The sequence below is a fragment of the Geospiza fortis genome, unplaced genomic scaffold, assembly GCF_000277835.1.
Source record: "Geospiza fortis unplaced genomic scaffold, GeoFor_1.0 scaffold97, whole genome shotgun sequence".
Taxonomy (NCBI): domain Eukaryota; kingdom Metazoa; phylum Chordata; class Aves; order Passeriformes; family Thraupidae; genus Geospiza; species Geospiza fortis.
In genome coordinates, this window is record NW_005054343.1 from 2,622,740 (window position 1) to 2,646,331 (window position 23,592).

General features: G+C 41.1%; 1 protein-coding gene across 3 annotated transcripts in view; it reads left to right on the forward strand.

Annotated features, from left to right (window-relative positions):
* Positions 1-23,592, forward strand: part of NUP93 (nucleoporin 93) — a 75,763-nt gene that overhangs the window by 49,938 nt on the left and 2,233 nt on the right. For all 3 annotated transcript variants that reach the window (XM_031058469.1, XM_005422738.3, XM_031058470.1), the window contains 16 exons: positions 4,111-4,185; positions 6,307-6,396; positions 7,691-7,830; positions 9,442-9,574; positions 10,551-10,708; positions 12,209-12,374; positions 13,147-13,240; positions 14,336-14,527; positions 14,748-14,874; positions 14,987-15,059; positions 15,393-15,437; positions 16,904-17,020; positions 17,625-17,743; positions 19,614-19,731; positions 20,105-20,188; positions 20,899-21,027. In XM_031058469.1, coding sequence (XP_030914329.1) covers positions 4,111-4,185; positions 6,307-6,396; positions 7,691-7,830; positions 9,442-9,574; positions 10,551-10,708; positions 12,209-12,374; positions 13,147-13,240; positions 14,336-14,527; positions 14,748-14,874; positions 14,987-15,059; positions 15,393-15,437; positions 16,904-17,020; positions 17,625-17,743; positions 19,614-19,731; positions 20,105-20,188; positions 20,899-21,027 — 1,860 coding nt within the window. The remainder of the gene's footprint in view (positions 1-4,110; positions 4,186-6,306; positions 6,397-7,690; positions 7,831-9,441; positions 9,575-10,550; positions 10,709-12,208; positions 12,375-13,146; positions 13,241-14,335; positions 14,528-14,747; positions 14,875-14,986; positions 15,060-15,392; positions 15,438-16,903; positions 17,021-17,624; positions 17,744-19,613; positions 19,732-20,104; positions 20,189-20,898; positions 21,028-23,592) is intronic.

Below are 23,592 nucleotides of genomic sequence, written 5' to 3' on the forward strand. Positions count from 1 at the left end.
TCCTGCTGTCAAGCAGCACACTCCTGCAGTGATATAGAAACACTGGCACCTCTTGGTTTCTGTTCTGCCCCTCTGTAGCACATCTTCATACCCCTTAACTCCCAAGCACTGCAAGATGCTTTCCACTCCACCACAGTGTATTTTGATGGGGTTTCTCCAGCTTGGTCTCCTGCCTAGATATTCACTGCATCTACTGGCCAAGCTATTTGGAGTGCTGACAAAATGTCTGCCCAGACTTCTGCTGAGGAATGTGCATATGCATATGAGGGTGATGAATAATGCATCTTTACATGCACAGGGTTTGGTGTGCAAGTGAGGCTGAATGCTTGGCTGAGTGCAAATGAAGGAGGACTCCTTTGAAAAGCAGCATTGTTTGGCTAAGTGAATTTAAAAGACAAAAATATCATGGCAGTGCAGCTAAGCTGCAGCTTTCAGAAATGGATAATATTTGGAATAAATGTTACAGTTCTGAATAACGTTTTGGAAATAGCAAAATTCAGGGCAGGGAAAAGCAAAGGTGGTTGAGAAAAACAGCACAAGCCATTTAAGCAATATCAGACTAGAGATACAGCAAGATTTGTGTGTGTGCACTTACACTTCTGCAGTCCTTTGCGCATTACCCACTTTTCTGCTTTTCCTTTTGCTGCTCCAGTTATACTTCATAACCTGACCTGTTTTGAACACATTTCATTATATTTTTTTTGCTTGAAACTTGGTAAATTCTGACTTGCCAGCAAAGGATATCCTTCTACCTCCCCACTTTCCTCCTGTTAGTTTGTAGGGGGGACAATCCTTCCCTTCTTGGGAAGATTGCCTGCACAATCCATTTCTGTGATTCAAGGGGAGCCCTGGAAGTGGCCTCCCCATGCTGACTCACTGCTTTACTTTTCCTTTTGAACTTTCCCTTTAGCACAGCCATGTGATAGTTCAGTGAGCTAGTACTTTCTTGTAGTTTAATAATTCAAAGGTGAAGCCAGAATGCACTCATGAGATGGGAAAAAGTAGGAAATAAGCTTGCTTCCATGGCTCTTTTTCCATAGGAAAGGAGAGTATAAGGAAATTAGGACAAATTCTAGACTTCTTGATTTTTTTTTCCAGAAGTGCTAAGTCAGTAGAATTTAAAGAATTTAATTTCAGTGTGGCAGTTCTCAGCTGCAGCAGATAGTTAAGAAGTGTTTCCTAAAGCACAATGGTTAAATTAAAATTGGAGAAACAAAAGGAAAACCCAACCCAGAGCAGTTATTTCTTAGTTTTGGGCATCCACTTTTGAATTCAGATTGTTACCTGCATTGGTTTGAACCCAGCAGTCACACACCAGTCTCTGGAGTGGGTGCTCTTTGGTGCTGCAAAGCAGAAAAAAAAACAGATTCACAAAACAAAGCCCCAATCCCTGTGTGTCTGCTGCTTGGGCACTGGCTGAAAGGGACGCTAAGTCACTATGTGCTGGTCTTCACTTGCTTTAGGAGATGAAACCTCATAGGTAATTAATGACAATGTCCATAATTTAGCATTACTTTAAATAACTCTGCATTTATCGGGCTCGACGCAGGGAAAGGCTGCAAAGCACCATTTCTGCCATCGTGTCTGTTTCCCAGGAAACCTGCTTTAACAGTTGCTTTGTTCTTTAGAACAAAGAGTTTGTCGGGTTTTAGGTGGGTTTAAAGGAATTTGTGTCAGATTATTTGGCAATGAAAGAAAAATGCAGATGCTTCTGAATATCAGTACCCACTAAGAGGGACTGTGAAGAATATTTTTAGTGTAAGTTCAGTTGCAGAAAGAAAAGTGAAATTGCTTTTTGGGTTTTTTGTAGGACATTTTTATAGAGCCTGAGGTCTAAATGCACCTGCCTGATTTTGTAATCAGGTTAAACATTATTTAAATAGCATTATTAGTGAGAAATGAATGCAGTAATAAACTAATTTCAGCCATTTTAAAAGATTGTCCAGGTTCATCCTTGGTACCTTCATTCATTTATTTTTCATTATATTAGGGACAAACACTGCTGAGTATTTTTAATTCTGTAATCAACTCTTGTAGGCTGTGCAGAAACCTGTAACTACAGATATCACAAAGCTCTTATAATTTCTTGATAGAGGTCAGTGCTCTTATCTTCATGTATAAATTCCTAGCCAGTGAAGAACAGTTTCTTGGCCATTCCAATTGTGTAACTTCTTTTGTTTTTAAATTTTAACTGGTGAACACTTTACTGATCAAAACTCCTGGACTGGGACAGTGATTAGTAGTTGTCTTTGTAAGGACGCATGCTCATGAGTGTAAGAGAGGTCTTACGCAGTAGAAGATATTCCAGGTTAAACTAATACCAAAATAAAATTAATTTGGGAATAACTGAGAGAATGTTCAGTGCAGAACTGATCAGTAACATGTCTGGAAGTTCATTTGTTTGTGTTATTTCATTTAGAAGTTGGGATACAGTTCCCAAAAAAAAAGCTTGATTTTTTGAAGAGTCTGCCAGTATTTCATTCTCATTTGAAACAAGAAACTGAGTGATGGCACCATCTGGAGAAAAGCTGTCCATTTCTGGATCTCTTCCTGAAATCCACACAAGCCAGGTCATGGCAGGAACATTGCTGCTGCCATGCTGCAGTCTGACAGGTGTCAGCAAAGCTGAACTCCAAAGCTAGTTAAACTGGAAGTGAAAACAGTGATTTTTCTGTTGCATTTGGGCTTTATGCTGTTTGTACAGGCAGCAGGTTGGTCACGTTTAAGTGAATTCTTCCAGGCAAGACTAGAGCACATCCTTAAGCAGTCCTTGGAGGTGATCCTGTCTGCACTGTAAAGTACTGCCATTCTGGGTAACCTGTGTAAGAAGCAGTAAAGCTGCTTGACCATACTGCTTAGGTGCACTGGAACAGCTAATGAGGATGTGCAGCCAGTTGTAACTGACTTGGATGGTAAAAAGCTTAATTTTTAAACTCTGCAGATGTCCCTGCCCTTTCTCGGAAAAAATTACTGATTCCAGTTAAGATGAATATCCATGGCCTTGAGTTACAGGGTAACGAGCTTGAAAACCTTGCTTTGCTGAAAGCTTGTCTGTTCCTTTTTGCTTGCCCCAGCTATGTCAGTTGGCTTCATAATAAATATTATGCTTCTGAACTGAGCTTGTCTTGCTTTGATCTTCAGACCAGCGTGACTTCTGAAGCAGCTGATATTAAAGCACTGTTTACCTCAAAGGGATCTGTCTTTAAAATGATTGTACTTTATTTTTCAAACTCAGGACTTGCAATGCTGATGCTGAAATGAAGAATTTCATTCTTTTAGAAAACAGGAAATAGCAGAGAGCATTGCTCAGAGTATTCTTTCCTCCAGAGTATTGAACATATATGTTCAGTGGTGGCTGTACTGAGACCATACCTGTGCCTTGGAGTAAATACTTAAAATTGCTTTAATGCAGCATTATACTATTGTGGCATGTTGTATTATGGGTTTTATAAGAGTGAATTTTGTATGCCATGATTCCATTGGCTGTCTCTCTCTGCTCTACACTCAAAATATCTCAATTTTGGCATAGTCTCTGTGGGTAAAAGGACTATTTTTTTCAGGTCAAGATATTGTCAGCATACTTCCTCTTGCAGCAGACCAGCAGTGGGGCACTTTCCAGCACACAATTGAATGCTGCAATCCTATTTTATGTCTATATCATGGGATTAGGACAAAACTGGAGTATCAGATCTGCCAGATTGGATCTATTTGAGCTCATCTGTTGAATTCTCTATCCTTGCTGTGATGGAGGTTCAGAGTAGATGCCTCACAGTGAGACACTGACAAGAAGCAACCTTTCAAGAAACAAAAGCAAAGAATTAAAATTATAAGGTGCTGCCAAGAGACACTGATGTCCTAATTCTAGAGAGCTAATGGTTGGTTTGTGCCCTGAATAAGGAGGATTTCTGTCACTTTAGAAAGTTAAAGCTTTATTGGGAAGATAATGGGGTATTGCAGTGAGACTGCATTTTTCTCTGTAGATGGTTCAAAACCCTGGGTTTAGTTCTGTCAGGAACATGGTTTTGCTGTTCTTTAGGAGCAGATGTATTGGTAAAATGCATAGTGGTAATTCTGTACTTCATATCTTCCTGTTTGCTTCTCATCCAACAGCCCAGCTATGTCGGGGAGGTGGGGCCTCCAGGTCGCAGCTCCATGGACAGTGTGGAGATGGCATATGCTCGTCAGGTGAGTGGAAGTGAAAAATCTTCATTAAACACTGGGTTCTACATGGAGAGAGACGGGGAAAAAAAAGATTGGAGCTTAGTGTAAAGAAAAATATGGTAGGTGAAACATGAAAATATCTGCCTAGATATAAAATGCTATTGACAAACACATAAATCTTGATGCTTTTACAAGCATACTCACCTGCTTGCTACAGGATATTTTTTGTCAAAAAGAGATCCTAAGCACCATATATGACTGTAGAAAGCATTTATGCTTGTAAAGGAAACTGAAATTCTTTCAAGTTTTCAAAAGCAGATTTTTTAGGATTTGCGTCAATGCATAATTGTTTACACATGAAGGCTTTATATTCCCTTTACTTTCATATGTGGAAGATAATTTTTCTCATGTATGTGTGTGGGAAAAAATATGCTGAAGTGTTAATCCTGATGTTTGTTGAATTATATCTTATTTTAATGACATTGCTTATGAGAGGCTTTAGTGCATCAGCTATGAATTAATATGCCTGGTAGCATTAGACGCCCTCAGAAAATTTTCAGGGAAAACTGATAAACCTTTACATAACCAATTTGTTAGTGTTGTTATTTGAGATTATCTGTTTACCAGCACTGTTGAGAACAAAATGAAAGAAAAGGACTTGATTTTTCAAAATGGAATATGTGAAACGATGTTGCTTAATTTGCACACAATTACTGTTATTGTGTGCTTTGGCTCAGTCTGCACTGAGGCAGAGAGCAGCTTGTGCATCTGTTTTCCTACATCTGCATTCAGTTATGGTAACTGGGAAGAAACTAATAGCAAAAGGCTCATGGTTGTGCAGATAAAGTGTACATTTGATTTAGTGGCTCTTAGTAGCTTGTTAATTGAGTTCCTATCTACTGTAATATACCCACAGTAAAGGTCTTCTTTGAAGCCTGACTGTCTGTGCTTTGAAGCCATCAGTGTTACTCCATGCTGCTTTTTGTGTATGGGAAGCCCAGTCTCTGTAGCAGTCCTGGCTCTCTGGTAGCTGTGGAGTCACTGTGGCCAGTGGGCCCTTGTCAGGGTCACGGGCTGTGCACAGACTGCTGCAGTGTGCCCTGGAAATGTGGTTTTGGCCAGGCTTCTGCTACCAGAACATTTGATGCAGTCACTGCGTGCTCCCAACGAGAGCTCCAGAGAAGCTGGCCTGGCTGAGCTGTCCTTATGTCAGCCTGCTGCTGTGTCAGCAGTCTGTGTGGGGCTCCTGTGGCTTCAGTGGGGAGCTGGGAGACCTGGAGGTCAGGCAGGAGAGCTGGAGATCCATGCTGCTTCTGTTTATCAGCAGCCAGGAAATATGTTTTAATTACAGTGAAGTGATGAATTGTTCTTTGTGGGTAGTTCAGACTGTCTCACAGGAACATGGCCACATCCACAGACACGTTTCACTGATGCTGCATTCTCTTTGCAGTCCTGAGCTCTGCATCTTGTCTGAACCCTGGGCATGTTGTAGTAGTGCTGCATGCCAAATGGAATTAAAGTACAATGGCATTGCCTTTCTAGTATTGAGAATTATTATTTTTGGATATAGTGGAAGGTCTTTGGACTGAGAGTAGAGTAAACAATAGTAGACAAAGCTCAGTTAAGATCAAGAGTTAAAACAGGGAGGTGTGTGTATATGTTTAAGGGCAGACTCTGAAGGGTCAGATTTCTGTTCATTTCCCTGTGTCAGATTTCCCTGAATACTGCCACAAACCAGCAAAATCCTGTTTCTTTCACATCAGCAGGTAGGAGGCTGCTGTGCAGGGGAGTATCACAGCCATCCACTTGTCAGGTCACTTGGAATCTTTGTCCTTCAGCAATTAGCTGCACTTAGTCTAACAGAGCATTCAGCACAGTGTTCTGCCATGCAAAACCCCTGAGCAGTTGGGCTGCTGCTGGCCTTGGGCAGGCCTGGGGCTTTGAGGTGTGGTGTGCAAATTTGGGTGATGCTGATGCCCACTCCTCTACCGTGGGGTTGGAAGTGGCTGATGATGTGGGAAGAGAAGCAGAGGGACTTGCTGGGAACGCTGGTTTTGAAGCCTGATTTAGATTTTGCTGCTGTGGCTGAGGATGGAACAGAGCATAATATGTATTGTTAAACATGCTTACTTAATTATGTTTTAGATTTATATTTATAATGAGAAGATAGTGAATGGACATCTGCAGCCTAACCTGGTGGACCTCTGTGCTGCTACTGCAGGCCTGGATGATAAGGTACTGCCAATAACTTAACATAAGGAAATGTGTTTAAGCTGTTTTCAGGCTGTGATTAACAGCCTGCTGACATCGGGGGGGAAAATACTGATATTGCCAAAAAAATTGCATGGCTCCACAGAAAACACAGAGGCAATTCTGGACTTTTCTCCAGTACAGCAGGGCCCACCTGCAATGAAGTTGGTCATGGTGAAAATTTCTTAACACAGTGAGGAAGAAATGAACCTAGTGTCCCATCATAAGCTGTTGAGGGAAAAATTGCTTTTAATTTTAAATAGATTCCATTGTGCTTGGTTTACAAAACGTGGTTTCTTAATGTCCTTTGAAGGTATTTAGGTGGGGTAAAGGGTCTTCAATCAGACTCTGCTAGAGCTGAAATAGGCTCTCATAGCAAAGCATAAGACACCTAGGATTGACTTTAAATCAATATGATCTACCTGCTTTCCTTTTTTTTATTCCTTTAATTCTGTTGCCTTGATCCACCCTAAAAAGAAAACAAATGCACAAACCTTGGAGAAATGCCTGGAGGAGAATACTGCAGCAGGGTCAAGCTATGAAAAAACTGAGCAAATGGGGAGGGCAAAAAGCTGCTCAGAAGCTGAGGGGCAAATCCTTCAATTGGATCTGAATTACAGATGTGCATCTTCTCTCTGAACAGCTCTGTTTGTTTTGCAGGGGACAGCAAGGGGAATTTCAGTGTTCTTGCTGCTTTGAAGCACCGAGATCAAAGAGCTGCCCTTGCCCAAGTAAACAGTGCTGTTAGTTCTCAGTATTTTGCCATTTCAGCAGGGATGCCCTAGTCCTGTAAACACTGATACAGTCTTGTGCTTGTGAATAAGCAGATCTGGATGGTTTTCAACCTTTATTTATAACTGATCCTTTGTCCAAGTGATCAGTGTCCTTTTAGTGCTTCTTATCACAGCTGATGGCACAGCTTTCCAACAGCAGCCAGAGCCATTGCTTACATGGAATGCTGATGATGCTGTGGTATATATTGAGTGGGAAGTGTGAACTAGAAATAATGAGCAAGAGCCTGAGTACCAAGTACCCAGCCTAGTTTTGGAAATAGTTGTCAATTTTTGGGAACAATTGCAGGTACAACATTTATAGCCATCTTCTTGCAAAGAATTATGCAAAAAAAAAAAAGTCTGTGAAACTTGAATTCTGTGGGACAGAAGCAGCTTACCTTCATGACTGTGTCCAGTATCTCCATTACAAATCTAAATGTAGTTCAGAACAGTGTTGCTTGTTCACCTCTGTACTAATTGCTGAAGCATGGAATGACTCTTTACAGAACATCTCTGAGATGTGGGCCATGGTGAAACAAATGACTGACGTCACCCTGGTTCCTGCCAGCGATGCCCTGAAAGTCAGGACCAACATGGAGGTGCGCATGGAGTTCGTGAGGCACGCTCTGCACTACCTGGAAGAGAGGTGAGGTGGGGGCTCTCAGTACACATTCATAGAGTTCCCTAATAGGAAGCCACAATGACTTTGTAGTGCACTTAGAGTCAGTTACCTCATGCTGCTCACAGACATGTCTCTTGCCTGTCTTTTTTATTGTGCAGGACTTAGAGCAGCAGCTTAAATAAAAAACTGTTCTAGTTTAACAGTGTTCTTCTTTAAAAGGCCTTGAATCCATGGGGAGGTTGTTTAGAAGATGCAAAGACTTTTATTCTTTTTTCTATGTTGCTTATAAATATTCTATATATGCATGGTGATATGTGGAGGTTTTTCACTTGAGGAAAGTGATCTGTTTCTCTTCAGCAAAAGAACATCCTCTGTTTTATATGCTCCCTTTCTGATTGCTGGTTGCTGTCAGCAGCTCGTGAGGACAGCATGGGAACAAACCTGGTGCAATGAGTCAAGTTCTGATCATGCCATTTCTTCACTGAAAAGTTTTTGGAAAATGTGAAGAAGCTGAAGTTGAGACATGTAGCAGTGATTTTCAGACTAGAAAGTGGTTTGCTGTGTGTATTAGAAAGTACCATGGGGCCTAAGCTCCTTGACTGATAGAGTTCTTGGAGAGATGCAGAGTGTGAAGCTGCCCAAAGCCAAATGCCCATCACTGCACATGTGGGTGGGTATTGCAGGGTCTCTTTTCCAGTAGCTGCAGTGTGATGTCAGCTGGCTCTTCCAGCCCCTGCAAGCAGTAACTGCAGGGTAGTATGTGGGCATTGGTTAGGGACACAGATTGCATTGGAGCACAGACAGCACTGTGCTCTGACACAGCACTGTGGGAAGGGATGCCTTCACCTCCTGGCACAGAAGAGATGCCTTCACCTCCTGGCACAGCCTCTTCTTGGCCCTGGCAGTTGGTTGTCACACCCCATCAGCACTCGGTGTCACCCAGCAGTGGTGGCAGCTGCTTCCTGTGCAGAGGAGCTGACACATCGGGAGGATCTTCTGTTCCCAGTTCCTCAGTCTCAGCAGAGTGCAATGAACCAGTGACTCTTAACCTGATTTGCCACATATCCAACTTGCTAAATTTTCACAGTGCCATTAACTGCTAGCTGAAGTTAGGAGTTAGTTATATGTAGTACTTTCCCAATACTCCCAACTGTGGAGATTAGGTCTCGCTAAATTCCTTTTTTCTGTGGAATTTTCTTCTGGGAAGTACATAAGCCCCAAGGCTGATATTTTTCCATAGGGCGGGGAGGAGAGACAAACGCATCTGTGGTATTTAACTGTTCTTTCATTATAGGATTGAGAGTTAAAGTATTAGGGTGGAAAGGCTTTTTGCCAGTTAATATATTTGAGCTTAACTTTGTACTACAAGAATCTAGTAAGAGGAACTTCATAGTTCCTGAACCTGGAGCAGTCCACCACAGACTCCAAACCTGGTATATTCTGAGACTGCTAAATATAAGGATCTTCCTAAACTGACCAAAAATTTGTGCCTCATTTTGTTGTAATGATAATGTTTGACCATCGCGTTAATTTGCATGAAATTGTTCGTTCTGCCAGATCTGAAATGCAGTGGATGTTTTTGTGGCAGGTGTGTCTCAGTCTGTTCATGTTTGTTTTGCTTGTGTTGTGTTTCAGTTACAAAAATTACACTTTTGTGACAGTCTTTGGAAACTTGCACCAGGCTCAGCTGGGTGGAGTCCCAGGCACGTACCAGCTGGTCCGAAGCTTCCTGAACATCAAGCTCCCAGCATCAGTCCCTGGTCTGCAGGTAGGGCCAGCACTGTCAGCCTCTGAGCTAAAGTAACAACACAAATCTGTTCACCCACTGCAGAGGGGGAGCCAGGGCAGCGTCCAGTGGCTTTTCTATTGTTTAAGCTGCTTTTAGGGCAGCAGGCTCTTACTCCTTCTCTAGAATTTTTCACTAGGAAAATGGGAGATGGCAGACAAAATCACTCTTGAGTTCAGACCTAGTCCCAAAGCATGGTGGGTGCTCAGTAGCTTGAGTTCTAATTCTGGGAAACTACGGTGTCTTCTGGTTGTCATCTTAGAAATCAACAAGCAAGAATTAAAATGCATTATGATGGTTCAAAAAAGCAGTAACTTAATCTCCGTGTTTTGCTTTTTCTCTTTTTTTCCATTTATTGTGAGATGGTGAAACCATCACCAAATGTGTAATGAATTAATTTGAATTGGAGCCTGGGCCTTTTATTTAGGAATCTGAATAAAACCCTTCTTACCTGCATGTAGTAAAACGTGCATAGCTCTGCATCTACAAAATAACCAGATAGGCACTCCGGGTTGAAAAATTAGATATAAAAGCTAAATTAAGAAATAATAAATTATAACATTGGAGCACACACAGCTGAGTCTAGCTGTCTCATCTTACCTGCTGAGATCAGTCATTAGTTTAATATCTTTCTGTTTCAGTGAAAATGTTTTTAATGCCTCGGTGGCCTAATCCAGATTGGTCTCCTGTGTGGGGAGGATATCATATGCTAATTCTGGGATTCTCAGAACTGAAATCTGGGCAAGCAGAAGGGAATCACACCTTTCACTGCTGAGATGCGCAGAGCTTTGCCAGGGCTTAACCCTCATGACCTCTGGCTTCTGTAACAAACAGAATTTTTTACCAATATGAGTGTGGGTATAAGCGCAGAAATAATGAATGAGGCAAAGGATAAAGAAAAATCATTCAAATATGTTCCTTTTAAGAAAAAATTAAATATGTCCTGCTTTCTTTTCAGGATGGTGAGGTGGAGGGCCATCCTGTGTGGGCACTGATTTATTACTGCATGCGCTGCGGAGATCTGACTGCGGCCATGCACGTGGTGAAACGGGCACAGCACCAGCTGGGAGAGTTCAAAACCTGGTTCCAGGAGTACATGCACAGTAAGGACAGAAGGTAATTGGGAACTAGGAAGGATCCTTGTGAGGAGTGGGAATTGCTGTGGAGTAGTGAAATTATCAGTGGTTTGGTAGAAATACAAAACTCTCAGGTCTCTTCTGGTGGTGATGGTTGCCTGAGGTTTATATTACCTACCTAAATTACATGTGGAGGTTTGCATATTTTAATTTGTGGCTTTGAAGTTGAGAAATCTCAACAGAGAAAGAGTTGTTTGAAAATACTCAAAAATTTACATTTCAAAAATAATACAGTGTGGTGTAACTTTACTTTTTACAGAAGAACAAGCCCAGTGTAACAGTGGGATATGTCATGCAATGGATCAAATTTAATCTGCTGTCACGAATCCTGTATCTTTTTATTTCCCCTGTTGCTTATTTTAGCTGAATTTCCTTTGGGGAACACTTTTTACTACACCTGTTTTCATAAGAATGTCACACAGGAAAAGCAAACAGTGTTTGTTAGAGGCCTTTAGAGGCCTCACTCTCACGTCTTTCTTGTGTTTATTCTCCTCTTCCAGTTTTTGCTGTCCAGCACTGGACAGAGGCCATTGGCCAAGCTGCTGCTGATGTGGTTGCAAAGTGGTTAAGCTAGTGCACCCTAAGGTGTGCTCTTAACTCCACAGTGGTTTTCCTTTCCATCTTTCCACTTGCAGTGAATTTCAAAAAGAAAAGCTCTCAAAAAACCAACAAACAGACCAATAAAAAATAATTAACCAAGCTAACAAAATAAACTGAAAGGATAAAAATCCAAGTGCCATTTACCACATATGGTATGCCATGGTATTCTTCTGTAAATCAACCTGTTTTGTAGAGAGTATCTAGGAGTGCTCATTATATCAAGATTGTTGCAGAAACCTTGTTGAAGATACTGTCGCTGTTTTCATTATAAACACTTTTATGAGATACGACATAATAGATTTATTTTGTTTTTATTACAGCTGTGAAAAAGTGCTCTGCCTACGGATTTGACAAACAATGCCTTAGTCTAAAACACTTTATTGATTAAATTCTGTAAAATTCTCAACAAGAGGTTGCAAGAAAAAAGCAGTGACAAAACATTATGACAGTGTTTAATAATGATGAAAGTGTCTCTTTTGAAAGACCTCATGGTACAATGACCTATTCACTTGTTAGTTACTAATACAAAGACTTACAAAGATGTTGTGAGCTCTCTTTTTCTGAAATGATTCAATAGCAGAGTCAGATAAAACCAGCTCATATGCCACAGTATTATCGTATCTCTAAAGAGACTGTCATATGTGGATTCTTTGTCAGAATGAAGATGATCCTCCATAACTTTAATTATGTGTTTAAATACATGTGTGCAAAATTTTTACCTTCAGATATGAACTGGAAGTGCAAGAAATATTGGCCAGTGCTTACTGTCATTATGCCTTTGCTGTTGATAAAAACCTATTTACATTGATTTGTATCCAGGTTTCCTCATATAGGGAGAATGGGTTTCACATCTTTTCCTTCCATCTTTTCTTTTCCTCAGACTGTCTCCTGCCACAGAGAATAAACTGCGTCTTCACTACAGACGAGCTCTGAGGAACAACACTGACCCCTACAAGAGGGCTGTTTATTGTATCATTGGCCGTTGTGACATTACAGACAACCAGAGTGAAGTTGCTGATAAAACAGAGGATTATCTTTGGCTAAAAGTAAGTCTGGTGTTGGAGTTGTGGCGTTTGATTTTTCTTTTTGTAAGAACAGGTCTAAATGGTGCCACATTTCTCCACTGCTCTGCTAGCCTTCCTACTTCTAGATCTGGTGTTTTGCATCAATGTAGTGCATGTGACCTGACCTTGAAAATAGTGCAGGGCTGGGAACCTGAATCCCAGGTCTGCTCTGTTTTCTTCTGTGCTATCAGGTGTTAGTTGGGTACAGTTGTCTTTGGAAGTGTCATGTTCTTCATTTGACACTGATCTTTTTTACAAACAGTATTAGCTTGCTACAGTGAGGATTCTATGAATTCTCCTTCCTGGGTGGATGTCTGAAATGTCAGTGTGAATTGACCAGACACAATGCTGTCAATGTCTCTGAAATCCTTACAGTTTTGGCAAGGGGATGATAGATAATGGTTGGTATCTGTTTCTCCTCTTTATCAGAAAAAGGGTGGTAGAATGATGTATTTGTCACTATTGTATTTGTGGCAAAAAAATGCTGCTTGAGAGTGTTCAGAGTCCCAGCATCAGAGTTTGCTGGCATGGATGGATACAGAACCCTGGGGTTATATCTGCATGAATTTCAGCTGCCACTGCCTTAGGGATCTTTGCTTCCCAGAAGTGGATGGAGCTGATGTTGTGACTAGATGCAGTTTCTAGTCAGTTGGTCAAATCCTAGGAGGGATTCAGATGGAATGAATATCTTGTTAAGTGCATTGCTTGTGCAAGGAGAAATAGCTGTGCTTCTCTTTTTGGATGTGCTTTTTAGCTGAACCAGGTGTGTTTTGATGATGGTGGCACAAGCTCCCCACAGGACCGGCTGACATTATCACAGTTCCAGAAGCAGCTGCTGGAAGACTATGGTGAGAAACCACAGAGTGATGTCTTACTTGGGGCTCTGCTTTTCTGCTGAGGGCACTTTCCAGTTGTTATTACACAAAACCCCAGACTGCACAAAAACCCTGCAGCTCTCCACTAGTGACAGGCATCTTCTCTCCGTGGACAGCCTGCTTCCCTGGAGTCGTGGCAGATTTCAGTAAGACATGATGAATGAGTCCCATGTTTTCCCAGCAATCCAGAGAGTTAATATTCATCTGTGAGCAACACTGCTCCTGTTTCTCCTTTACCCATTAATTGTGGGTTGCTTTCTCTCACCATAAATATGCAAAAGTCCTTTAGCAGAACTTCCAGCTTTGGAAATACAGAACAGAAAAGCAGTCACTACCTAATGTAGACATGTATTTCCAAGCTTTTCTGCTGTGTGCATTTGGTGTTTATCTTCTCCCTTAAATTAGTATTTCAAGAAAATTTCTGGGGACCCAAATCCTTCTAGTTCCTTCCATTTCAGAAGGTTTTAAGAACATCCACAGAATACATTTTCCTGTAATCATCTTCCAGTCAATCAGAATTAAGTCACTTGGAACTGTCCAAAACATACTAAATTTGATTCTCCATAGGCTTCTAGTTTGTAGAAGACTATGGAGAATCACTCACACTCAGATAATGTGTGTGAGATAAAATGTGTGGAAAAGAAAAATAAGCTAATGTTGATGTCACTGAGTAGGAAAATCCAGGTTTTTAACATTATTTGTACCACTTGGTGAAAGTATAAAAGACAAAATGTTGTGGTCTCTAGAGAATCTATCACAGTTGATCAGAGTTGATAGCTTGTTGTCTGAAAAGAACAAAGGAACTTTTATGAGTAACTGTTTATTCTGTGTCACTTTCTGAATATGTCTTTATGCTGTGGTCCTTCATGATAAATCTGCAGGGGCACAGCTGTAGGTGAGCCACTGATGTGTGGTTAGGAATTCAGTTTTGTGTACTGTGGTTGATTTCAGCTGGCACCTAATAAACACTAATGATGCACTGTGGCAGGACGAGTCCACTGTCAGTCATGTCTGATTGCAAAATCATGAGAATTGTGTGAAAATGCTATGTGTTGTCGTTTTTTTCAGGTGAATCACATTTTGCAGTGAACCAGCCACCGTTCCTGTACTTCCAAGTGTTGTTCTTGACAGCACAGTTTGAAGCTGCAATTGCTTTTCTATTCCGGACAGAGCGCTTGCGCTGTCACGCTGTTCATGTTGCTTTGGTCCTGTTTGAGTTAAAATTGCTCCTGAAAGCATCTGGGCAGAGTGCACAGCTATGTAAGTCCTATTTACTTTACAGTAAAGGAATATTTTCTTACCCCTCAGAATACCCTCTAGAAACTGCAGGTCTGTGTGATTAATCAAAGATTTATCAGAACAATTTCATAATTGTTTCAGTTGTATTAGAGCTCTGGATCATGATTCTGACTAATTTGAGATGAAGATCAGCATTTTCCTGACATTAGATTCTCTGACAGTGCTGTTTCTGACATTGCAGTAAGCCATGAAGCTGGTGACCCTCCTGGTGTCAGACGTTTAAATTTTGTGCGGCTTTTGATGCTTTACACCCGTAAGTTTGAATCAACAGACCCAAGGGAAGCTCTGCAATACTTTTACTTTCTCAGGTAGGCGCCAATATACGTCTTTAGCTATTCTCCTAATTATTACTGTTTCATTATTCTTATCTGGAAAGTTCTCAGAAACAGGAGTACCTTTCTTCCTCTCTCTGTTTTATAGGAACGAGAAGGACAGCCAAGGAGAGAATATGTTCTTGCGTTGTGTTAGTGAAATAGTAATTGAAAGCAGAGAGGTGCGTTTGGCCGTGTTTTGCCTTCCTCAGTTAAACTGAAATTCACTTCTTCTTTAAAATCTTTATTAGTCAGGACAGTCTTAGAGTTGCTTGCTCTTTCTACCTGATGCAGACCCAGATGAGAGAAGATCTTGCAATAGCCTTATGTTTAAGATATTTAATCGTATATTTTTGCCTGCTACAAATTTAGTTACAAATACTTTTTATATTGGTCACTGTTTTTCATTCCATTATTGTGTCTTTGTACTTAATAAATATGTTATGAAATATATGCAATTGATCTCTCTATTTTTGTTTCCTGTTTTTTCTTACTTTACATCTATGTGGATATAGTTTGACATGATTCTTGGAAAGCTGGAAAAGGATGGTAGTAGGAAGGTGAGTTCACAATTTATATTTTATATTAAAAGTACAACCTATGTATGATTTCCAAAGTAGTCATGAGGCTATTTTGCTTCTCTCTGTTTTTCACTAGCTAAATTATTACTTTGTTTGAATACATTCAAGTTCTCCCAGTATGAGATCCTTTTACAGAATAATCTGTGACCTGCCCTAACAAAAGGCAGGTCAGGAACTGCAGGGCAAACTATGTTCCTCTAGACAGCTGGTGTAACTGAAGAGGCAAATGGCATCAGGTAACTTTAGTGGGATCAGAATTTTGTCTTCCCAGCAGGAAATGAAGTTTAGTTTAAGTAGGTGTGTGAGAGTGTTCTGTTAACCGAAGTGTGCATGTGAAAATGATTTATGACATCCTCATTCACCTCACAGAAGAAATGTATTGCAGTTCTTGAAAAATCCTTGTAATTAAAGGAGCAAGGGCTAACAGACCACAAGCATTAGCCACAGCTGATCTGACCTTCATACATGTGAGAGTAAGTACTGGGTCGAAGTTCAGCCATTTTTTAGATGTGACAGATCTTACTTCCAGTGTAAAAGCAGTTTCCTAATAGTGAAATATAAGATTACACAGTCAGAAGATAAAGGAAACCTTAAGGCTTTACCTGCAAACAGGAGAGTGCATGCAAATGATGGAAATTTTCGATGATCAATGAAGTTTTTCTGTTTGCTGTGACAACTTTGGAAGATTTCTGTGTAAAGCAGACTGCAGAATCATTTACATCTTAATTTTAAGATTACAGCTTATACTGCTGTCAAAAATATAGGGGCATAGTTACTTCTGGCAGGAATTTCTTTTAGATGTCTTTATTTTCTCATTTCAAAAGCAGTGAGATTGCATACAAGAGAACAAGGTAACTTGATAATTGTCACATATTTTGTTCTTTTACAGTTTCTTTGGTGTGAAACCAACAATTTTAGCTTTAAGATAAATTCTTCTAGATGATATAGTCTCATTTTTGCATCCTCAACTACAGTAATTGCCAGATGTTCTTGACTCTTTCATGTCTTTTATTCTACATGCTTATGATTTGTTTTAAAATCTTTGTTGCCCTTTCATTTATCTGTGCGAGATTTCATTGGCAACCTGTCATGCCAGTATAAACAAACTGCATCCCTGGAGCCCTTGGAATGCCATGTGCTGAAGTCTTTTGTGTTTTCTTCTCTGTGTCATCAGCAATTAACAGCTCAAACTCTGAGTTATTTTATCTGGGTCATTTTGAATGAATTAAAAACCAAGGATGTCTCGGTGCTGACTCCATTTAGGAGAGAGTCCCTCTTGCAAGAGCTCATTCTATTTTTAATGTCTCATTTTTGCACATTCCCATAGAGATGTACAGGCTATTCCAGTCATAAGCCAACATGTAAAATATTCATTGCCTTGACAGAATATTCTGGAATATTTGAGCCTTCTGATTTATCTTTTCATTTTTGTCTCACCTCTTTAGCCTGGAGTGATAGACAAGTTTACAAGTGACACAAAATCCATTATTAACAAAGTGGCTTCTGCAGCAGAAAATAAAGGATTGTTTGAAGAAGCTGCAAAACTCTATGACCTTGCAAAGGTATCTGTCTTGTGGGCTGCCTTGTATGCTTGGTTCACCTTTTATCCTTCCAAACAGTCTACCTGTGATTAGGAGGTTAAATTTCATCTCGGAGATTGAATTGCCCTTATTCAAGCAGCTTATTTCTGCTGCTGGAAGAACAGAGCCATAGGCTGCATGAAGAGATGTTTTAGTTAGCACATCCAGATGGATTGCACTCCAGGGATTCTGATTTAGGACGCTGTGGTCCTGATCAATGTGCTCTTTTGAAGAGAGTGCCCCACGCATGATTTAATTCAGTCTAGTGCAGTTATTTACCTGGAGTGTACTCTTCCAATTTCATAGATGTTGAACTGAAGTCTAAAATTGTTGGTCTTTATACTGAGTACTCTTGTTTCCTTTGGAAATAGAGGTGGATACAACTATAACCACTGTTTTAGAGAAGAGCTAGTGACCCAGCAGCATTATGTTGCTTGTAGCTAATATGATCTTGACTCTTTATGGGAGGAAAGCAGCTCTGGGCTTGCAGTAGGCACCACTGCATGAGTCTTTTCTGCTTTTCAGTGAGATTAAAACACTATGTTTCATCATGCTCCTTTTATTTGTGTAACTTTAATGCCAACAGAACCCTGACAAAGTTTTAGAACTGATGAACAAGCTCCTCAGTCCTGTTGTTCCCCAGATCAGCACTCCCCAATCAAACAAGGAGCGTTTGAAGAACATGGCCCATTCCATTGCTGAGAGGTAAGACTCAGGCAGGGGCAGGACTGGGTGATTCACTTCAGCATGACCTGGGACTGTCAGAGCTGTGGGTGTTAGTTCCTGATGTTTCTGCAGGCTGCACTGTGGCATCCACAGCAGTATATTTAGAAAGACAAAGAAGAGGTCAGAATTTACCCTGTCCTGCTAATGATGGCTTCCAGTACTGAAACCAGAAATCTTCAGGGGCAGGTCAGGTAAATTTGACAAGAAGTTTTATCTGTAGGTGAATCAGGAGTGCCAGCTGGAGATGGAGTCTGTTAAGGAACAATAAATATTGTGAATTGTATGTTTTATATTATTTTAAAAGCAAAATATTGTAGCAGTTGCTGAGTTGTTGCATGCAATTCACCTGTTTGAAATAGTATTGAGAGCTACAACTCAGAATTACACCCAGTAATTCTGAGTTGTAACAATTGTTCAGTAGCTGTCTGAAAACTGTTGTTTTAATGATGACTAAAAAGGGAGTATTTAAGATGAACTCTGTGTGGCTAATGCAAGCAGTGGACCTCATTTTCACAGCTTGTTATATTAATGCCAAGTACAGTGTGGTGTCCAGAATGAAAGGAAGCAACTGAAAGGAATGTCCCCTGCCATGTCTGTATAGTAATTAGGGTATGTGCTTGAGAGACATCAGTGCTCAAGATTCATTAGCAGCCAGAAGTTAGTACTAACCTGATTCTGAAAATCTGTAGTTGCAAAATATGTCCATGGTTTTTTTAAATTGTTCATCTTGTCACGGTCACTGCCGGGGACAATTCCTGTGTCTTACTAGAGCAAAATGTGGATTCCTGTGAGAAATACCTTACTGGTTTTTATCAATGATTGAGCTGCAAAGAGAATAAAAATAAACCAAGCCCACTTGCTGGCACTTTGAAATTGGGAAGATAAATACAGAAATGTATTGATTTCCATCAGAGACCTTTGCCTTTCTTCTTTTGACAAGTGGCATTTGCCAGTCACTCCTAGTCAGCCTTTGCTTCATTTGGGCAGGCTGGGATCAAATGAAAATTGGTGCTGTATTGACTTGGTGAGAGACTGATTTGGTGGCAGACATTAAAGAGAATTAAATCTATGGCTTGAGTTAAAGCTTCAGCAAAGGCTGTAATGGGCTTTTTTGCTTTGCTACATGCTTTGATCTGTCTGAAAGCACTAAATACTGCTGTGCAATAATGCCACTTCGCAGCTGCAAACCTGGGTGATTGCAAAGCCAGAGCAGTTCTGACTAGCACATCTTCATGCCAGTTAAATGTAAGACAGGGCTTTTCCATGTGTACTGTCCTGATGACAGTGCTGTAGGGATGCAGCATTCCTCCTGTGTGTTCTTGTGATGCTTTTGGAGCAGGGGAGACACCCAACAAAAAGGTGAAACAGCTTCTTTCTGCCCTCATGCAGTTAGGTGTGAGAGCAGGCAGCCCTCCAGTTCATCCCAGAGCCAGTGTAGCTCCTGAGAGTGTGCAGGAACTCTTAATACATCTTTTAAGTCTTAACTTCTTGCCTGAAGCAGGCAGTTGTGCTGGAGGATTGTCTGCTGTAAAACAGCATGTTAAACATGCTGGTACAGAGCTTGCCTTGCGGGTCTCTGCTGCCTGGCACTGTGTCTCCATGAATGTGGGAAATGTAAACATTTTAAAAGAAACTAATGCTGGATTTGCAAAACTGGAAATGATTAACAGTGTTTTTAAAAAGCCACAACCTGTGAAAATTCTGCCTCCCTGTTAAGGAAAATGAAAGCTGTCCTTTGTTAAATGCCCTCTGTCCTTGAGTTTGATGTCTCCACTTCCAAGAATTGCAAGGGCACAGTTATAAACGGTTGCCATTTTGCACAATAAAACTGTAACACAATTTCTTTCAGGTACAAAGCGCAGGGGATAAGTGCAAAGAAATCCATTGACTCCACGTTCTACCTTCTGCTAGACTTAATCACATTTTTTGATGAATATCACGCTGGTCACGTTGACAGGGCCTTTGATGTAAGTTTTAAGAGTTCTGTTTGAAGTGTAGCCTTCCTAATGCCCTTGAAAGCCCAGAATGTCTCAAATAACATAATTTTTAAAATTTTATTTAATGAGTTAGAAGGGACTGCAGTGTTATAGGAATTTAAAAAGTTGTTTCTTCCCTGTTGCTTGATAAACAGGATGATCTTCCTGGAGCTATTTTGTAGACATCGAACAAAATATTCCTGTTGCTTAACAAAGTGAGGAGATAAACCAGTAAATAACAATGAAATAATTTCTCTTGAATGGAAACAGAAGCATTTCATTAACACTTCAAGAACACACTTTATTAATGTCTGGTGCATAGAATGCTGATTATCTGTCCTGATTCCTGCTTTTCTTTTTGAAGATTATTGAACGCCTGAAGCTTGTACCTCTTAGCCAGGATTGCGTCAAGGAGAGAGTCGCTGCCTTCCGGAATTTCAGCGATGAAGTAAGTCATGTCTTGGGTTTAGCTTCCTAAAGCCTTTTCTTTTGTTAAAAGGATCTTAAAACCTTGTCATCTCATCATTCTTACTCATTAGCAGAGAAAAAGGATGAGATTATTTTGATTTAATACAAGCATACTCCTGGCTTGCAACTTTTTCTTCTTAATGCTGCTCTTTTGAGCACTAGAATTCCCTACCCAGAAATCCTGTCTCCATTTTGAAGGAAGTATCTGCAGATGTGAGTCTCCCTGAACTTACTGAGTTTCATTCAAGAATTCAGAATATTGAAAACTTTTAACTTGCTGGTAACTTAGTTGTTCTGCGCTCTTAATGGTCACTAAGCATTTGTAGGGTGTTTGTTTCCTTCCCTCTAAATTACAGGAATTAATGGATTTGTGTATTAGCAAATGAAGCTTAGTGGAAAGCTGTTACTGCTCTTGAACTGTTTTAACTGGAGTGACACTTCTTTTTTAGGCAGTGGTTGTGTGTATTTGGGTGCTTTGGGTTTTATCTGACCTGCTGCTATCAAAGATGAAGGTGCAGCCATTGAGCATGTCTGTCTCAGAGCTCTGGGTAGAGTTTCTGCTGGATGGTGCAGTCATAGCAGGGGTAACCATTACACTTCTGATTGTTACAGGAATCTGTATAGTAAGGCTCATGGTTCTGTCAGCCTCCTTTTGCTGCAATTTGTCCTTTTCCCCCCTTTTTTGTGTAGATCAAACACAATTTATCTGAGGTCCTGCTTGCAACCATGAATATTTTATTCACCAAGTATAAGAGGATGAAAGGCACAAGCCCAACCACTCCTGCCAGACCCCAGCGGGTAATGGAAGACAGAGATTCGGTAAGAATATAATTCTCATCACTGTCTGACAAGTTTTCCTATATCTTGTTCTGCTGGTTTCAAAAGATTGGGCTTCAAGTAACTGGGAACCTCTAATGGTCTTGGTTTTGGCTTGCTCAGTTACTTAGAGTCTTGGTTTACTGAGCTTCTCCAGTTACTTAGTCTCAAGGCCGGTCTCTGATACCTTCAGCTTTGTGTAAAGAAAGGTTGGAACTGGATGATCTTTAAGGTCCCTTTCAGCCTAAGCCATTCTTGAGTCTATGATACTGCTTTAAATAACATGGAGCTAATGGAGATATTGCATCTATATTCATCTCCTAGCAAGAGAAAACAAGTGTCCACTTTGCTTCTTAGATAGTAAAGCAAATGGGAGCATTGCAGTGTCTCTAGGATGTTGATGTTGCTGCCTTGACAACTGAGCTGTTGCTTTTTAAGCACATGATTGCCACTCTTGTCAGTGAGTAAGTGCCCCTTTCTGCTAGAAGGGCCTTCCTTGACTCTTCCCCTCAGCTTGCTTCTGTAGTGATGCAGGCCAACATATTCCAGGTGAAACACCAAGATGCTGGAGCACCTCCCCTTGGTGATGGCCAGCATTGTTCTGCTGCCCCTGCAGGGAGTGGGCAGCTTGCAGCACTCTGGCTGCTGTTGAAATGCATGACCACAGTGGGTTTGACTTCACTGCTCCAGCTGCTGCAGAGGCATTTCCCCAAGCCACTGATGGGAGCCTCCACCTCCAGCAAGCTGCAGAATAGGCAGCATTTCAATGGCACAGCCAGATTTGTGAGCACTCACCTGCTAACATGAGGGGTTGAGCAGAAGGGTTCACAGTTCCAGCCAGCTTTGGTCTTGTAACTCTTAATAAGTTAAAGCTGCTTGCAGGCTCTTGAAACCAAGGCCAAACCATTCATCCTGTCTTAACAGATTAGAAAATAAATATCAACTCCTTTTGAGAGTGAAAAACCAACTTGGGCCATAGCCAGTTTTATTCCAGGCTTTAGTCAGCTACTGAAGTACCTTTGATCTGTAAATTGTAATATTGGTAAAAGTCTTAGCAGCATTTTAAATTACATAGAAAAATAAAAAGCTTAGGTAATGGTACAGCTTTTCTTTTTGGGGCACAGCCTACAGAGCTATGGGCCCCTGCCTCACAAGAGTGCTTGTACTCTAGATCAGCAGCAATGGAGAAGGGTGCACACTGCTTGGGCTTCTCCCACCTTAAACTTGCATGTGTGAAGTCGTCCCAGGCTGACACAATCTGTTGTTACCTGCTGTGTGTCTTCAGAAGGTTGGCACTGAACAAAGAATGCCTTAGCTCCTTATTTTCCAAGTGAGCTGGTTGTTTTGATGTTGTGATTTCAGTCTTATGCCTCATGTAGAAGGATTTACCATGTCCACAGGGGTGGAGTGCTGTCAGGTGTCAGTTCAGGATGAATACCCTGGGCTGATTTGGTTTAGCAGCTTTGCTGGCCAAGGTTTGTGTGGAAGGAGGCCACCATGATACTGTGTCATATCCACAACTCAGTGTGACACCACTTCATAAACCTGCTCTGCACTCTCGTGCTATCACAGTTGTCGAGATGAACTGATGTTGTGCCTTACTAAAAACCCTTGAAAGTTTTCTTTATTTCAGGATGCAAGTTTTGTTAATCAAGCTCCAGGCCCTGTGATGGGATCTCATGGCAGCAGGGAGGCAGTGATGCTGGGAGTACAGGGTTTCTGAGTCACAGATCTCTGGCTGCTGTGTGCAGTACAAGTTGTGCTTTGCCATCAGAGGGGACAAGTGTCCACTGCCTCTCTGTTCAGGGAGGGGATAAGAGAACAGCTGTGTGACTGGAATGTCACAAGGGAGTATAGATCTGCAAATGTAGGATTAGCAGGAGAAAATATCTACCACTCCTATCTGCCTAAAGATTTGCGTGTGCAAAAATAATAGCAGGCATGGGCTCATGGAAGGTAGGGTTAGAATGGCTTTACATGTGTTGCCCTTTTTTCTTACCCTGAAGAATTTCTTCCAAGGCTGCAGGAGCAGGGAATTTAGATTGTTTCAGTTGGGAGGCAACTCAGGCAGTTTTAGTGGTGTGAAGAAATGAGGGCATTACAGATGTGAGGAGAGAGCAAAAATCCTTCAGCAAAATCTCATTCACCTGGACAGATATGGGAGACATGAGCTTCAGCAGGCTGTGCATGACAAGAATTTGTCTCCTGAACTTCCCTGGAGAAGGGCAGCTTTTCCATATTCTCTGGGGAATTAAATCTGTGGGGAAATCAGATCCTTTCAGAAGCTTTAACAGTCTTGACACATTGCCCAGTAGACTATGCAAGTGAAAAATTACCTTTCCTTGAAGAGGTCTTTGAAATCCCTGGCTTTTCTTCAGATCCATCAGAACTGGCAGATTCAGATCCCTCTGTTCATCAGAAGAAAAGATAGTTGCTGTTTGTAACTCTGAGGCTTATTCTACATAGCAGGGAGCAGCATCCCCCAGAGAGGAAATCAGAGTTCTTGAATCTGCCCTCTGGTGCCAAGCACAGCTCTGCAAACCCACCCTGAGCAGGATCCTGCCTCCA